This window comes from Pleurodeles waltl, chromosome 8 (genome assembly GCF_031143425.1).
Source record: "Pleurodeles waltl isolate 20211129_DDA chromosome 8, aPleWal1.hap1.20221129, whole genome shotgun sequence".
Taxonomy (NCBI): Eukaryota; Metazoa; Chordata; class Amphibia; order Caudata; family Salamandridae; genus Pleurodeles; species Pleurodeles waltl.
Genome location: NC_090447.1, coordinates 709,458,234 through 709,476,851, shown reverse-complemented (window position 1 = coordinate 709,476,851; position 18,618 = coordinate 709,458,234). Strand labels below are relative to the sequence as shown.

Genomic DNA, 18,618 nt, shown 5'->3' with positions numbered 1-18,618 from the left:
GAAGACCCATTTGCTGCAGCTGCCTTTTTACAGGTAGAAATTCCCGTCGAGCTGTCTGAACCAAGACTATGAAGTCTAGATAGAAATAGATCTGGTTGCACTGGAATTTAAGCTTTCTTTTTTTCTCTTGCCAGTCTGGGTACTTTGTCCCGATAGTTCAATAAGGGCGCAGTAATGGGTTGCCGTTCCCCAGACCCCACTGGCTTGCCTCTTGGGAGTGGTGGCAAAACACTTGCACTTTTATTGGCCAAGCGGCGCAAATAGCCTTTGGTTGGTTGGGCACCAGGGTGCTGCTGACTATCTTGGGGCTGCGGGATCTAATTGAATGGGGAGTGGCAGAGCAGACCCACATGCATCTCACTCGTACCAGTGAAGGTGCCATGGAAACGATTATGACAATACATTTAATTATGAGAGTGTTTCCAATTTGGATGATGGCTCGGATGATGAGTTGTGAACTTTGTGCTAATGCATAATTGATGTGACAGCCAAGTGATACATTGATGTATTTCTTACTATATACCTGGCTCAATGATTTTGATCTGATGAAATTCAGTTTTTAATTGGGACTGTCTTTTGGCATCTACTTTCTATCTGGTACGATGTTGTTTATTATTGAAATGCCATAGCGTGAATGTAGTACTCCTATTTTGTACATTGGGACCTCACACTGCTTTTTTTCCAGTATTATTTTTAAAAATCAACAAAACAAAGTTTAAAAAAAAAAAAGAAGAGAGCGATGGGCATAGCCTTCCCAAATGCCACCAGGATTCAATACTTTCAGGCATTTGGTTCTCTATTTCAATCATATCAAAAGGTCAGGACAGTTATGCGCATCCACAGCATAATGGCCTCATGCATTGCTGTAGCAGAATAGTTGTCGGAGTGGACAACGACTTTGTTGGCCGCCTCAGCGGAATGCAGCAACAAGTCCTCGAGTGGGAACTCCACCTGCAAGTCCCAAACTGTACTTTCAGATTTGGGTTCTACTAGGGATAAGGCTCTTCGCCGCAGCAGCAGAAAACACCAAAGCCCAAACTTCGCCTCCATGTTTCCACACCTACAATCCAATCTCAATGCACTATGTATGAGTTGGTCAGGGATATTTGTTTACTCTTTTCCTCCTCTCCTTCTGCCTTTGTTTGTGATTTGCAAATGACCAGACATCCCTCACCCTGATCCTGGTGGCTCCCACATGGGCACAGCAGCAATGGTTCATCACCCTCCTCGAACTCTGAGTGGTCCCACACGAAACATAGGCAGGACCATCTCATGCAGAACCATGGAGAAAGTAGGCACACAGATCCCAGGTCTCTCAAATTGCAATCTGGCTCCTGAAGTTTGGATACTTTAATCTCCCAACAGAATGGATGGACATTCTTAAAGAAGCACGCAGGCCTACTACTTGTGCCTGTTGCACTGCTATATGGAAGAGATTTGTCACTATTGTCACTTCAAACATATTGATCCATTAGCAGCTAAAGTACAGGACATTGTCTGCTACCACTTTCACTTACAAACTTCTGGTTTAGCCTCCATAAGACTACATCTAGTGGCTGTAGCCACTTATCTTCAGAACAGACAGCACATTTCTCTTTTCCGAATTCCTGTCATTAAAGCCTCATGGAAGGTCTTAAGAGTTAGTCCCCTCCAACATGGAATCTTAATATTTTATCACGAAGATTAATGGGACCTCTATTTGAGTCCCTCTACTTTTGCCCCCTCCAGTTTCTAACCTGGAAAGTAACTTTTCTTGTTGCTATCACTTCACTTAGAGGTGTCAGTGAGTTTCAGCCACTAACCGTGGAATAACCCTTCTTCCAAATACACAGAGACAAGGTTGTACTCCACACAAACCCTAGCTTTCTCCCACAAGTGGTCTCTCAGTTCAACCTAAATCAATGTATTGATCTTTCTGTCTTTTTTCCCCTAGACTCAGTTGCAGAACAGGCTTTACACATCAGATGTAAAATGAGCTCTCATAATGAACGTCAATTCACCAAAATGCCAGGAGTAGCAGTAGTGACCTCATGTGCCCTTTGACCTTCAGTTTCACTTACCTCAGCTGCCAGGGGGGTTGGGGGGGAGCTGTAGTCCAGCTAATTCTACTCCATTAGTATATTACTGAGAGAGCGTAGTATAAATATCATATATTATAGACGTGAAACATTTACACTTGGCAAAGCAATATTAATAAATAATAATTAAAATGCATTAATAAACGTGAAGATTTACTCATTTATGAACACTAATGTTGACTAATAATAATAATAATAAGGTATATGCATTATTACAATCAAAGCTGTATTCATTAAAACGTGTATGTCTTAAGTTAGCATGAGTTGCGAAATCGCCGTGAAACTCTCATTTAAAGCTTATTTTTTCCTGCTTTTCTGTGTGCGCACTCGCAAATAACCATGAACCAGCTATTGTTCTTTTCTGTATTAACTTGAAACATGGAGGAATCTTCCCATCCGCATGCTAGCAGTTTTAGTATAAAGGATATGTGCTTCGAAACAGTAATGGACACTCTCAAGGACGATGAGACGAGGGGAAAAGAACTCCTGACCCGAGACGTGTGCCAAGATGGTGAAGTAACCCCGGACATACCACCTACGAAAATGCTGATTAAGAAGACCAATTGAAAGACAATTCAATATCAAGAAATAACAAATGCATTACTTAATGAATAATTTGATTGGTTACCAATGATGGGGTGTAGTTAATAACCAATAGAATTTTAGGGGAATGGATTATGAAAAAAGGGATAAAAACTCATGACACAAGAGACGAAGTTCAGTTAGGAAGGGATGACATCAATTGCATCCAGAAACTCTGTCACTCTATTTGGTGATTTGAGACTTAGACAAAATTACCATAGCCTATAACCCGCCCTATTATACTTTCCTCCATATGAGGAGAGTGACCCTTGATTCCATTTTAGATAGATTGACGGTGAACCATCTGATGTCCTGAAGACGAAGACTGATCTTGTATGCTGACTTAACTCGAGGAGGGTAATTATAAACGCTAACAGAATCTATATGCCTTTCTTTCTAGGTACCAACTGCTGTATATTTAATTAGGTATCTTATTTAGATGTTTTCCAAATTGATGTTCTAAATAGTTTTTTTTGCATGAAGCCCAACATGCTAATGCTAATCGGAGGTTAGATGAGGTATTCATTTGACACTGACGTGACTGACATGTAGCTATGCTGAACTGATATTCTGTTGTTTATCATGCACTATGGTCTATTCTCTTCTAACGTATCCATCCTATGATTCTGAACATTGCATTGTCGAAAGTTCATCATAATTGCTACTTTGTGATTATGCTTTTATGCTTCTTGGTTTGAGATTAATACGCTTACTATTAGATTGTAATCAATAGGGAATAAATTCACAAATCTTTCTCCAAGGTGTGGTTATTTGAGTCCGAAGATTCATTAATGGTTATTGTGAAATATAATTGATGCATGGTAATCTCGTCTTACGGAGACTCACCACTGGGTCAAAAGGTTCATCGACCTAAAAAACGAGTCCTGATGTGTATAAATTGACATAGACGGACGCGTTAACAGTTTTGGTAGCAGAGCGACGGTTTGGCCCTTGGGGGCCCCAGGACGGAGTTTTCATTGTTAATTTTGTTTTCTGTGATAATGAAATTTGGCAAAACGATGAGTGGCTAGGTTCACCATGGGCTTTCCTGGGATCTCGGAGCCTGCCTAAGATGAGTTGGGAATGTTCTCGGCGCCATAGTATGTGTGGTTAGGGTCCTTGCGCTTGCTCAAAGCTTATGCACCTTGCAGAAGATTGTGAAGATTTGTGTGTATTTAGGCCAAAGTTAAGTGTCGTTTAGTAGGAGTGGGCGTACTCCATAGTATGAGAGTAGGGAAGTCGGCGTACTTCATGTGAATGCAGCGCTTATTATTCAAAATTATCCACGTGGTTGGTAAAGGTACAGGCCTGTTGAGGTCTAAGACTCCGGAGTAGGATGAAAAATATGGTTTATGTTGTAATCTGTGCAATTTAATAGGTCAATCAGGCGTGATTGACAAGTCAAGTTTGAGTCACAACGTATGTGTGAAACCTTCGATGGAGATTGACAAGTTCTAAAGTGCACTAGAAGGAGTCATTGACAAGTCGAGAGTAGGATTTGCAGGTCGAATTCTGCTTGCGTATGAGGGAACTGAGAAGGAGAGAGTAGCGGCCGAGGCTTCAAGTGAAATCTCTGTAAAGTTCTGAAGCGAATGCGTTACCCTTCCTGTAGTAAATTGACAGATTTGTATTGTCATTTAAGGTGTTTGCAATAAATCGCATTAGTTTGTATGAGTTATAAGAAGTTAGTGAGGTGTGGACAAGCCGCAAGACTTTGTCAGCTGCAGTGTATATGAGTGTGACGTCAGTGGTGCCGCGCTGGGATAGGTCAGATGTTGAGAGGGGTCGCGCACGGATTGGCTGCCGTTCGTGAGAGGCAATAGGGTGAGCAAAGGGCAGGTGAAGAGTGTCCTGGGAACTAAGCCGTTCCCTGATTAAATCTAAACTAAAATGAATTTTGTTAAGGCATTTAAAAGTGCTTTGAGGGGAGATGTGTATATCGTTGCAACTGATGGGGAACCTACACCACCCGAGGGTACTCCAGCTTATACAGTTATGGAGGAAAAGGGTGTTGCACCTTGTTTGCGGTTAAAACAATGGTGCTAGTTGACAGAGAAAGAAGGGTGTCTAGCGTTTCCGGAACATGGGACGTTCAATCAAAAGGTATTAGAAAACTTGAGGTGGATGTTAAGTACACAGAAACCACCTCCGAGACCGGCACAATACGAGGCTCTAGCGATCTGGGATCTGATGGCTCTTAAACATAGGCAGGAAAGGTTTCACAGGAGATTGACAAGAGCAGAGAAATCGTATGCAGAAGCAAGATGGGATAACGAGAATAAGATGTGGAGACGGGGAATCGTAGATGGGTTAAAGCTGTTTCCAGCGATAACACAGGGAGAAGAGACTCAGGGAAAGAAAGCTTCTTGCAAAACTAACAAAGGCTCAGACAAAGTTAAAGAACAAAAAAGGACCTGGGAAGAAGAGGATGATTCAGAGGATGAGGAGTTTATGGATAGGTTACTGCATGACCGACCACCACCTTATGCGGTGAGTGACAATGTTCCGAGCACTAGCTTGGATCCTGGGAACCAGACACAGGAGAAGGGAGTTACTGATACGGTACAGACTAGCGATACAGCTTCGATACAGAATGGTGACAGTGTACCTACTGCACCAGACGTGCCGATACAGTTACAACCTCCACCACAGATAAAAATAATTTATCCCCATGTTCCAGTACTCGAGACTACTACGAACTTGGTGGTGCCGCCAGACCCGATATATACAAAACCAAGATTGGTTCAGATTGAGTCAACCCCACAGTTAGTGTCACAACCACCACAACTGATACCGGGGTATAACCCAGTAGCGGGTCCTTTGAAAGAGCCTGCACCGGGATTATTAGAGCAGACCTATGGTGTTGAGGCTCCTAGAAGCCTGGGATCAGGTCAGACACCTGCCGCAATATCACTACCTATCACTGTTGGTCCCCCAGTACCGTTATATGCCCAAGAGAGAACAAGGACATGTGAACAGGGAATCATGACCCATGAAACCATAAGAGGAGGGTCTATTAGAACTCCACAAATAATGGCCCAGGGAAGTCAGATTTCTGAGCAATCAAGATCCTTAATGGACCTCAGTCCAATAGGGGCATCTCTTGAGGCAATGCGGCAAGCAGGTTTGGGAGTCTTGACTCCTCAAACCATGAGTACAAATACCTCATATACTCCAATGATACATACAGGGAACATTTCACTGCAGGGTTTTACAGTACAACAGTTAAATGAGTGATTGGAGAAAACTTGTACATCACAAAAGGCTACAGCAACTACAGTAACCGAAGCAAATCCTGAAAAAGAAAAACCAGATGGATACCTGAATCTGGTACGGCTAGGTGCAGAAGCTGCTGAGTTGGTGGAAGGAACAATGGGGGTGAATAGGTTAGAATCTTACACTGAGGCAGAACTGAGATACTTATGCCCTAAGATTACCAAAGAAGTGGGAAAAATACACCAGAGATTAACGAATCTGGCAGATAAATATAATATCGATATTGGGAACACGAAACATTTGAAACAAAGCTACAGATTAGACTTCGACACAAAAGATTTTGAACACATGAGATCTGCAGATATGAAGACACACCTGAAAGAATTGCTGCAGAGTGCGCAAATCTGGGGAGCTTTAGAGAAATGTGAAAACAGATGGGCAAAGAAAAAAGACAAAGGAAAGAGGGATAGCCCAGGGTCTATCGAAACAGCGACCGCACCCAATCTGGATTCAGTAAAAATCCTGCCCATGAGAGAAACGGCTGGTGGTGTTTTAGTCCATGTGCCATGGTCCAGGGGAGATATTTTGTCCTTTACAAACGATTACCCGAGGTTGAGAGAAAAACCGATCGAGTGGTATCAGCAGACAGATAGATTTGTGAAGCTTGCAAAATGTCTTTGGGAGGACTTGAATACTTTATTTGAGATTATTGTCCCACCAGATTTGTGGCTTGAGTGTAAAAGAGGGGTGGATTGGCCCACAAAGGAACCGGCAAGGGATAAAGCGACGGGAGCACCTTCTGAAGAGGTGATGAAATATTATCATAAAGTGATTGAGTTTTTAAAACAAAAGGTGTCACCGAAGGTGACCGATTGGCAGAAAATCGACCGGACTTCGCAAGAGGTTAAGGAGTCAATACATGCCTATTATGAGAGATTGTTAAAAGCATTTAAACATTACAGTGGTACTGAAACAATCGAGCCGAAGGACATGAATCATCTTGTGTTCAGATTTGTTGAAGGGCTGAGACCAGAGGTTGGTCAGATGATTAAGAACCATTTGATTTGTTGGCAAGCTAAACCGATTGACGAGGTGTTGCAGTATGCGAAATACTGTAGTGATGAAATTGAGTTAAAACAGAAAAAGCTGAAAGAAAAGGTGATGGTGATGCAGATAAGAGCTGCACAGGCTGGAATTCAGGGAAATGGTGTTCAGCAAATGATGCATCAGCAACCGCAAATGAACGGTGGATTTCAGGTACAGCCGAGAGGTAGAGGTCGAGGCTTTGTGAGTCGCAATTTAGACATGAATAATACTGCCATTCAAAATGATGGGCAGGTAGTGAAGAGGATGTCACCATGTCACGCGTGCGGGGGCATGGGACATTGGAAGCGGGTTTGTCCAAATATGGTGCATGATGGTACAGTTCAGCAGAGCATGAGTGTTGGGGCACAACAGAATCCACAAGGTCCAAGAATGAGACAACAAAATCAGAATTATCAAAATAATTTGACGCAGATGTCAGGGGTACAACCCATGCAGCAAATGCAGACGCCACGATTCCAAACTGTGTCAGTACAACCAATGCAACAGCAGATTCCTATGGTGCCTAGACAGCAAATGCTGTTACCTCTAGCCCCGATGGGTCAGCAACAGGTGATGCTTCCTCAGCAGGTCAAAGGTCAGGTGTCGAGTCAAAACAATACTGTACAACAATTCCCCTTGCGAGGTGAAAATGAGACGAATGACGAATGGTCAGATGACAGTTCAGACAGTGAAGAGTGTAGGCTCGCAACCTCATTAGAAGTTGATCAGAGAGGCCCATATGTAGAAGGAAAAGTAATGGGCTATAAGGTTTCATTTTTGGTTGACACTGGAGCTACACGCTCTACAGTCCGCAGTGTGGAAGTACCAAGGTTACCTTTATCAGGACGCACAATACGTGTGGTTGGTGTGGCTAATCAGTATTTGACAAATCCAATTACCAATCCAGTACAGGTTGAAATTGGAAATTTCCAAGGCCTGCATAGGTTTGTCGTATGTGATTCAAGTCCAGTATCCCTGCTGGGAAGGGACTTACTATGCAAAACTAAATGTTCAATTACCTGTTCCAACGATGGAATAGAAGTTCAGACAAACAGTGATGATGAAGGTGATGAGGACCAGCTCATAGGAGGAGGGGAGACGAGCGAAGATTACCCTCTAATTACCTTATTCCCAGTGTTCACATTAATCGACTTACCTGCTGACCTACAAGGGTCCGTAACAGAGAGAGTGTGGGATTTGACAGGAAAAGAGGTTGGATTAATTAAAGGAGTTAAACCAGTTAAGGTGCAGATAAAACCAATCCCACAAGTACCACAATATCACATGACCCAAGACGTACTCATTGAAGTAACACAGATTATTGCAGATTTTCTCAGGCAAGGAGTTTTGAAAGAAGTTTTGAGCAGTCCATGTAACTCACCTATTATGGGTTTGAAAAAGCCCTGTGGGAAGATTCGGATCGTGCAGGATTTGAGAAAAATAAATGAAATTGTGATAAAATGCTGCCCTGTGGTTCCTAACCCGGCGGTAATAATGTTCCAAGTTCCTTGCGATGCTGAATGGTTTACCGTAGTAGACCTATCACAAGCATTTTTCTCAATACCATTGCATGAGGAAAGACAATTTTTGTTCAGTTTCAAATTCCTAGATAAGGTGTACAGTTGGTGCAGAATCCCTCAAGGGTTTTCTGAATCGCCATCTATCTTTAATCAGATCTTAAAGAAGGATTTGGAACCTCTTGTACTACCTTTTAATTCAACCCTTGTGCAGTACATTGATGACTTGTTGATTGCATCCAAAACCAGAGACAGTTGCAAATATGATACCATTGCATTATTGAACCATTTGGGAAAAAACAGGCATAAGGTGTCACCTAAGAAGCTGCAGTACTGTCAGAAAGAAGTAAAATATTTGGGGCATCTAATTGAGAAGGGATCCCGAAGAATATCAAAGGAGAGAATAACAGCTGTCATACAAATGAATCCCCCAACAACAAAAAGAGATGTCAGGATGTTTTTGGGAATGGTGGGTTACTGCCGCCAATGGATACCCAATTTTTCAATCATTGCAAAACCCTTAATAAAACTGACAGGAAAAGATGTCAAAGATGAGCCATATACGATCACTTTGACAAAAGAAGAACTTGAGTCATTCCTTGAACTGAAAGAATGCATGTGCAGGGCCCCCGTATTAGGGATGCCTGATTACGAAAAACCTTTTCTGTTGTTTTTTCATGAACGTGATGCTTGTTCTTTGTCTGTTTTAACACAGGTCCACGGAGATGCAAATCGCCCTGTAGCATATTTTTCGGCTACTTTGGACCCTGTCGCAGCAGCCCTACCGGGTTGTTTGCGAGCAGTTGCAGCAGTTGGTCAAAGCATTTCCCAATGTGAGGGCATAGTAATGGGATACCCTATGACAGTTTTGGTTCCACATTGTGTTGAAATCTTGTTAACAAGAACGAAAACACAGCACATGACAAATGCACGACTTACTAAATATGAGACGATTATTTTGGGATCACCGAATGTTACACTAAAAAGATGCACAGTACTGAACCCGGCAACTCTGCTTCCCAATGAAAATACAGAAATCAAAGAGGGGGAAGAATTTGAACATGATTGTATCGAGGTGACTGACCTCTGTACCAAACCTCGCCCAGACATACAGGACACCCAATTAAAAGAAAATGATTGCATTATGTTCGTGGATGGGTCCTGTTTAAGAGATTCAACTGGAACATTAAGAGCTGGCTATGCAGTGTGTACAATGTCTGGCATAGTCGAAGCCTCCTGGCTTGAAAAGGTATTTTCAGCACAAGTGGCAGAATTAATAGCTCTTACAAAGGCCTGCCATGCTGCTGTAAATTTGAAAGTTACAATTTATACTGACAGTAGATATGGATTTGGAATTGTACATGATTTTGGCCAGATCTGGTTACAAAGGGGTTTCATGACCTCTTCCGGATCACCTGTGAAAAATGGAGAGCAAATAAGAGATTTGTTACATGCAATTCAGTTTCCTCTTGAAGTTGCCGTGGTAAAGTGCAGTGCTCACACCAGATCACAAGACTTTGTGTCAATGGGGAATGATTATGCAGATCAGGTAGCAAGATTTTGTGCATTAAATTGTATATCATTCAAGGAACAGTGGGAATTGCTACCTCAGCCTGAAAATGACACAACTTTGAATCTAGCATTACAAGTGGTTGATACTTTAGATGAGTTAAAGACACTACAAAACCGTGCTAACAAAGAAGAAAAACGCTCCTGGCAGAAAATGCAATGTACACAAAGAGCAGATGATATATGGGTCTCAGATGATGGAAAATTGGTCTTACCTAATAGTCTACTGTCACAATTTGCCCGAATATATCATGGGCAAGCACATTTAGGAAGAGACGCCATGATCAGATCTTTTAAAGTTGATTGGTTTAATCCAAAATTCAGACATGCCGCAGAAATTACTTGTCACAGGTGCATCATCTGTCAACAGATGAATGCTGGAAAAGGAACAGTGGTAAATTTGAGCCACATTGGAAGAGCTGGAGGTCCATTTAATAGGACACAAATGGATTTCATTGAAATGCCTGTTTGTGGAGGATTGAAGTACGTGTTGGTGATTGTGTGTGTTTTCAGTCATTGGATTGAGGCATACCCTACACGTAGAAATGACAGTCTCACAGTTGCAAAACTATTGCTGAGGGAATTAATACCACGATTCGGGTTCCCGGTTTCTATAGAATCAGATAGGGGAAGACACTTCGACAATGAGGTGATCAAGCTTCTGTGTGCAGCACTCAACATCGAGCAGAAGTTACACTGTAGCTATCGCCCTGAAGCATCAGGACTAGTTGAACAGATGAATGGTACCTTAAAATCAAGAATAGCGAAAATGTGTGCAGCAACAAACATGAAGTGGCCAGATGCATTACCGCTAGTACTGATGTCCATGAGAAACACACCAGATAAGAAAACAGGATTGTCCCCCCATGAAATCCTCATGGGTAGAGCAATGAGGCCACCAGCGGTACCTGCAAATGCACTAGTGAATACAGATGATATGGTATTGGATTACTGCAAAAATTTAGCTGACGTGTTACGCTCTTTCTCTCACCAGGTAGAAGCTAACACGTTACCACCAATCGGCGAACCAGGACACTCTCTGCAAGCTGGAGATTGGGTGGTTGTCAAGAAACACGTAAGAAAATCGTGTCTTGAGCCACGTTGGAAAGGGCCATATCAAGTGATATTGACAACCACTACTGCTGTGAAGTGTGCCGGGGTTCCCAACTGGATACATGCCAGCCACACAAAGAAGGTAACGTGTCCTGTTGAAGAGGAACTTGAAAATTCCGGTACAGCAACTTCGAGAGAAGCAGTCTCAGAATCAGAGATCAGTCAAGAAGGATCTGAGACTACAGGAGAGCCCGCTGAGAACAGCCGCGTCCCTCACACTATCAGAGAGTTCGAGAGAGGTGACGGAGTGCCAATCTCAGTGGAGGCAGCAGGAGAACAAAGACAAGGAGAGGTTCTCCCAGAAGCAGACAAATACAATTCAGAACCAGAATACAGTATTGAACAAGAAGGAGAGAGAGAGGGTATAGTGACAAATCCAAATCAAAACGAATCAGACTCTTCTGATCGAATTCCAAGCCTATCGAGAGAAAACACCATATCACAAGAGGAGGGTGCTGTCCAACGTCCTGAAAGAAATCACCGAAACAAGACACATAGAGGTGATACATGGCCAGAAAAGTCGCCTTTTAGAATAAGAAAATTAACGAACGAGACAATAATAGAAGAAAGCGATACCTCACAGGTGGATAATCTGAGTGAAGGGGAACAGCAAGGTGAACGAAGATTAAAAAGAAAGAGAATAGCTAATCGAAGGTATACAGGTCCTGAATGGGCATATGCTACAACCTCTGAGTGGCAACAAGAATTCTTGGCATTCTGTTTTGATCGAGAAGTACCTGGCCAATACTACGGTACCTGAAGATACTACAGGAGAAGAAATTCTGAATTATCACGAAAACTGAAAAGAAAGAGACTTTATAAGCTTACCGGAAAGAGACAATTAAAACCTGATTTGACATTAAGAAACCTGATTACGACAAGCTGCTATCCTGAATTGACAAAAAGGGTCCTGGAGTGAGAGAAGACGCTGTAAATACGCAGAAAGAGTTTGCCATCTTAAGTTGATTGTTGATCTGCTATTCTGATTCTATACAAACATGGCTTATAGCAACAAAGGAAGTAAAGTGTGTGGTTGGTTAGGACTTATGATAGGTGTTGTGTGCGCAATAATAATTGTGGGAGTGATTGTGGGAATGCCGTGGAGAGAGAGTGAAACTATTAATGCAACTTCAAAACCTGAGACTACCACTACAACTAATAAATTATCACCGTGGGAGAAATTCGAACAAGATACTAAACATCTTCATGAGGGAACTAATACGAAGAGGGAACTTTCTACTAACGTCTTCTATCGCTTATTAAATGAGTATGTGGAAACTATGGATACGAAAGATTGTTATGTGTGTACTAAAATTCCTTCATCTGTGCAGGAAGGGGTTACTTATCATAGTCTCCCTCTTACTTATGGAATTAGCTGCAGCCTGTTACTGACGAGATTCTATAATCAAGAGCATGTACAATACTTCTATTCAAATCTGGATGTCGTGTTTTCTTTTGTGCCTGTAATTGAATTCCTAAATAAGCTAGCTAAAGAGCATGATATAAAAATAGTGAGAGGATTCTTTGAGCCAACACTAACATTTGGAACTGCTTATGCACACCGCAACAATTTAACATGCTTACTGTCTTCTGTAGAGAAAAGCTTTTTAGATCACACAGATGATAGACGCAAAACACTAAAGGAGAAATTAGAAAAAGGTTTAGAAAAACGTACTTATGCGAATGATTATGCTTTCACTGCCATTAAAACACAAGGCAAGTTAGCTATAGATGCATTACACGTAGGTAGGCTATGTAAATACAGACCAAAATCTGATCAAGACAATTTGTTTGTGGGTACGAGTGAATGTAGGCATGTGTTTTTGTTTCAGAGTAAATGGACCTTCATGTTAAATGGACAAGACCCAGCGATTCCTGGAATCTATTACATCTGTGGGTTAAATGCATATTATCGTCTCCCAAAGGGATGGTATGGGACATGTTATTTGGGAATAATTTTCCCAAAGATATACCAGATTGATGACTTAAAACAGATATCTAAATCTTCTGAAATACAACATTCTAGACAAAAACGAGAATCAGTGGCGGCTGTCATTGGTGACATATTTGGAGCAATAATCCCATCATTTGGGGTTATCTTGAATTCTATGAAAATTCAAAAGTTGTCTACTATTGTGGATAACATGCTGACAAGCTTTACAGGAGCAATATTATTAATGGATACTGAACTAGCTGCAGAAAGAGCTATGACTCTTCAAAATCGGCTTGCTTTAGACATTCTTTTAGCAAAGAATGGGGGTGTGTGCAAAATGCTTAATGAACGTCACTGCTGCTCTTACATACCTGATAATAGTAAGAAAATTAGAAACATGCTTACTAACCTGACTAGAGATAGTACAGATTTGAAGGAACTGAAAGAACTTGGAGTTTGGGAAAAGTTTGGAAAAGGAATTGCCCGGGTAGGAAATTGGTTTACCAATATTTGGAATGGTGTTTTTGCAAAAATTATGTTGGGCCTACTAATTGCTTTAATTTGTCTGTTAGGATTATGGGGAGCATGCAAAATTAATGACAAAATAAGAAGAAACTTATCAAAAAGAGTCAAACAGAATGAAGAAAGTGAAAGAGAGAAAATGTTCAATGAAATGTGGGAAAGTTCACATAAAGGGCAAGATGTTGAAATGCGCATTATGCAAAAAATGAAAAATTGAAAATGAAGAATTGTGTGATGACGTGCGTCATGAGAGGAGGGACTGAGAGCGTAGTATAAATATCATATATTATAGACGTGAAACATTTACACTTGGCAAAGCAATATTAATAAATAATAATTAAAATGCATTAATAAACGTGAAGATTTACTCATTTATGAACACTAATGTTGACTAATAATAATAATAATAAGGTATATGCATTATTACAATCAAAACTGTATTCATTAAAACGTGTATGTCTTAAGTTAGCATGAGTTGCGAAATCGCCGTGAAACTCTCATTTAAAGCTTATTTTTTCCTGCTTTTCTGTGTGCGGACTCGCAAATAACCATGAACCAGCTATTGTTCTTTTCTGTATTAACTTGAAACATGGAGGAATCTTCCCATCCGCATGCTAGCAGTTTTAGTATAAAGGATATGTGCTTCGAAACAGTAATGGACACTCTCAAGGACGATGAGACGAGGGGAAAAGAACTCCTGACCCGAGACGTGTGCCAAGATGGTGAAGTAACCCCGGACATACCACCTAAGAAAATGCTGATTAAGAAGACCAATTGAAAGACAATTCAATATCAAGAAATAACAAATGCATTACTTAATGAATAATTTGATTGGTTACCAATGATGGGGTGTAGTTAATAACCAATAGAATTTTAGGGGAATGGATTATGAAAAAAGGGATAAAAACTCATGACACAAGAGACGAAGTTCAGTTAGGAAGGGATGACATCAATTGCATCCAGAAACTCTGTCACTCTATTTGGTGATTTGAGACTTAGACAAAATTACCATAGCGTATAACCCGCCCTATTATACTTTCCTCCATATGAGGAGAGTGACCCTTGATTCCATTTTAGATAGATTGACGGTGAACCATCTGATGTCCTGAAGACGAAGACTGATCTTGTATGCTGACTTAACTCGAGGAGGGTAATTATAAACGCTAACAGAATCTATATGCCTTTCTTTCTAGGTACCAACTGCTGTATATTTAATTAGGTATCTTAGTTAGATGTTTTCCAAATTGATGTTCTAAATTGTTTTTTTTGCATGAAGCCCAACATGCTAATGCTAATCGGAGGTTAGATGAGGTATTCATTTGACAAACGGAACTGACGTGACTGACATGTAGCTATGCTGAACTGATATTCTGTTGTTTATCATGCACTATGGTCTATTCTCTTCTAACGTATCCATCCTATGATTCTGAACATTGCATTGTCGAAAGTTCATCATAATTGCTACTTTGTGATTATGCTTTTATGCTTCTTGGTTTGAGATTAATACGCTTACTATTAGATTGTAATCAATAAGGAATAAATTCACAAATCTTTCTCCAAGGTGTGGTTATTTGAGTCCGAAGATTCATTAATGGTTATTGTGAAATATAATTGCATCAATTGATGCATGGTAATCTTGTCTTACGGAGATTCACCACTGGGTCAAAAGGTTAATCGACCTAAAAAACGAGTCCTGATGTGTATAAATTGACATAGACGGACGCGTTAACATTACTAATAGTGAATAACTAAAGATTATTTACTATTAGTGTATTAAAAAAAAGAAAACAAAGAGAAAGGAGTCCAAACCGCCACTGTGTTCCTGGCACTGATTTTATCACCTCTGAATCCAGGGGTCACAAAGGGCAAGCCAGGGGTCGCAGCTGTGATCCCTGGCAACCCTTAAATGACATCCATGGTTTGCATGTATTATATTGACAAGACTAAAACATTTAGGAAAACACAACAGATTTTTGTTACTTTCTCCAAGCCCCGCAAAGGAAGAGCCATTTCTAAATCAGGCATTGCAAGATGGATTGTTAAATGCATACAAACATGCTATGTTAAGCTAAATGAACTTTACCCATTCCTCCTAGAGCCTATCCCACTTGTTTAAAAGGGAAAACATCCCTACAGCTGAAATATGTAATATACCTTTACTAAATTAATCTACAAAATCATATCCTCAATAGCTCAAGAGAGTCAAGTGCTAAAAGGGAGTACTTGTTTTTTTAAAAAAGGAGTGCAAAAGTATTTTCTGGTAAATAAACACTGTTAAACCACAGGAGTGGGGCACATTAACTTTTGACAGCTCCAGAATCCCAGGCCTCTGTGACATACAATCATGTGTATGGTGTTGAGCGCACAGAAATGTTACGAATCAGCTTTTACTGCAACCCCAGTGATGTTACTGCTTGATGTTGCATCACCAGTTTTATAACGAAAGAGAGCTCATAATTAAGTGCAGCTGTTTCAAGATAAAGGTAACTTTACCCTTCTCTTTGACAGGTTATTTTAGAGTTTTTAGGGTCTCTGAATATCTCATGTATCATTGCAGTCTCGTCTAATGTGTTTTTTAGGGTCTCTGAATATCTCATGTATCATTGCAGTCTCATCTAATGTGTCGATACTCTACTATAGTGTTGATACTATACTGTACTTTTGTTTCCAGTATCTTAATGCTCACCTCTACTTAACATTTACATCCATTTCTTTCAGCCTCCATCCTCTATGTTGTTAGATTTTCTCTAGTTTAGCCAGATTTAGTCTGTCCGTTTACAAAGTAAATTTGTCAGCAGCAGCATATATATAATGATTTTGTGGGAAATCTTTCCTTCTTTGAGTGTTGTGGTCACCAGAAACCAAGGCTGCTTCTCAATTTTCTTTATAATCTGATAGGACAGATACAATTAATTATCTAGAGAACATTTTATTTATGGATGGTATTGTTTGGTTCTCTTATGCAGATATAAGTTATCTGGGAGAACACACACTGCAGTTTTACAGTAGTACTTATCCATATGGTTGGGTATCTCTTACAATGTATTTGTGTTACAGAAAGAAGAGGAACAGCGGTGCAGGAGCGTCATGAGACAGATCTCCTCAGACAAGCATGAAGAGATAAGCTCTGTTTTGGAAATTGCCTTTAAAACAGTCTACATTGGGAGAAAAAAAGGACGGTCAAAAGGTTGTGCTAAGGTATGCTGTTGGTGTTTTTGAAATTGGATAACTGTTTAAATTTTAATTTTTTGGTAAGAATGTATGCATCAGCTGTAGCAGACCAGAATAAGAATGTTACATTAGAACCAGCATAATACAGGGAGAAAAATGAGACTCAGAAACAGGAGGCAACACTTTCTAATCGTTTGTATCACCTGTATCACAATACAGTGAATAGGTGTGGGTCAACTTTGAGCCCACTTCCATTATAGGGCAAAGCACCAATCACTGTTTACAGCTTGTATTGGAAATTCAAGTAGATACGGCTTTAAAATAGTAATGTAAGCCATGGTAAAATTTAGCAATTAGATATTATCATAGGACACATGATAATGTGGGTTCGAAAGCCTTGGCTGCGCCTGTAGATCATGGCATGCCTTACTTTGATGAACAGTGGTTATTTGTGCTGACATACAAAGTTCTTTAGGGGCGAGGTATCCTCTAAAGAGCTTTCCACTATTTGTCACTGGACTCATTTCATTTGGATTTATTTCATCTGCAAATTTCTTATTTAGATTATAGCTCACCACTAAAGCACTCTGCTTTGGCAAGAGTGGCTCTGCAGTCTCCCGACTCTTGACCAAAGAACTGTGTCTAAAATAATTTTCTTAGGGTCATTTGAATGTTATATGCTAGAATATTTAACCCCTTCATAATCCGCTGGAATGGAAATGGGTTGTGCAATTCCTTGTCTATGTATTTTTGTTCCATTGTTATAATTCATTGGAATCAGTACATTTGTTTATTTTACATGTACGCCTCTGGATACATTTTCCTTCATCTAACTGTTTTAACATGCAATTATAACAAGAATTGAAAGAGTGACATATGCCTAAATAGATATTTGCCTGTGTTATTTTGAATGATCCCGCTTATTTGCATCTTTTGTTTTTGCTCTGTATACAAAATCTACACTTGCAATGGTTTAGTGGGTTTCCCTTAACTCCTTTGTCTTGACATACGAAACACAGTGATGGCTACCCAGGGGGTTACAATGAAAGCTGTAAATTAAATCTGTCATAAGGGCTTTATATTTAAGAACAGGAATTCTGATTGCTTGTTCTCCTGTGGTCTTGCAAGGTCTCAAAACAAAAATAAAATAGGGGAGATCCCGAAAAAAGCACTGTACCTGACCCCAGGCCACACAATATCAAAAACAAAATGGTTCCCTGTAGAGCACACACTTAGATCCCTAGTCTGATTTGATAATAGTGGTACTGCTGACTATTGGACACAATATCTATTTTTAAATCTTAAGTTCGTAAAAAAAAGCTTTTGCTATGTATATCACATCACCCACAAATGGAAAGTAGTGCATTTCATTATCAACATTTGTTGTGTATATACATCAGTGGCCTTAATAACATAATATATGCTCATTCTTATGTTGTATTTGTATTCCTTCAGTGGTAAGTGGTAAGCCCATTGTTCCCCCTGCGTGGCAAGAGAAAAAGACTATTTACCAGATCGCAGTCCAATTTCTTTTTTGTTTTTTAAGTAATAAAATCCAGACATTTATATCTTTAGGTTGGGGCACCTCCTTTTATGGTGGTTGACAAGTTTTCACCTGCAATTGTGCAGGGCCTCCTTAGGTCATCACAAAGGACAACTAATGAACATTGTACCTAAAAGCACACAATGTTATATGTGGGGGTGTGTGTGGGTGTGTGTATATATATATATATATATATGTGTGTATATATATTACTATGCCCATCATTTGTGCTACAGAGACTTGGTAATGGAGAAGCCATTTATTTTGCTATGCAGCTTTAGTGACTTG

At 40.3% G+C, this 18,618-nt stretch overlaps 1 protein-coding gene across 2 annotated transcripts in view; it reads left to right on the top strand.

Annotated features, from left to right (window-relative positions):
* The window catches only part of SENP7 (SUMO specific peptidase 7), a 790,555-nt gene that overhangs the window by 221,015 nt on the left and 550,922 nt on the right, over positions 1–18,618 (top strand). For both annotated transcript variants that reach the window (XM_069204850.1, XM_069204851.1), the window contains exon 9: positions 16,674–16,814. In XM_069204850.1, the coding sequence (XP_069060951.1) occupies positions 16,674–16,814 (141 nt within the window). The remainder of the gene's footprint in view (positions 1–16,673; positions 16,815–18,618) is intronic.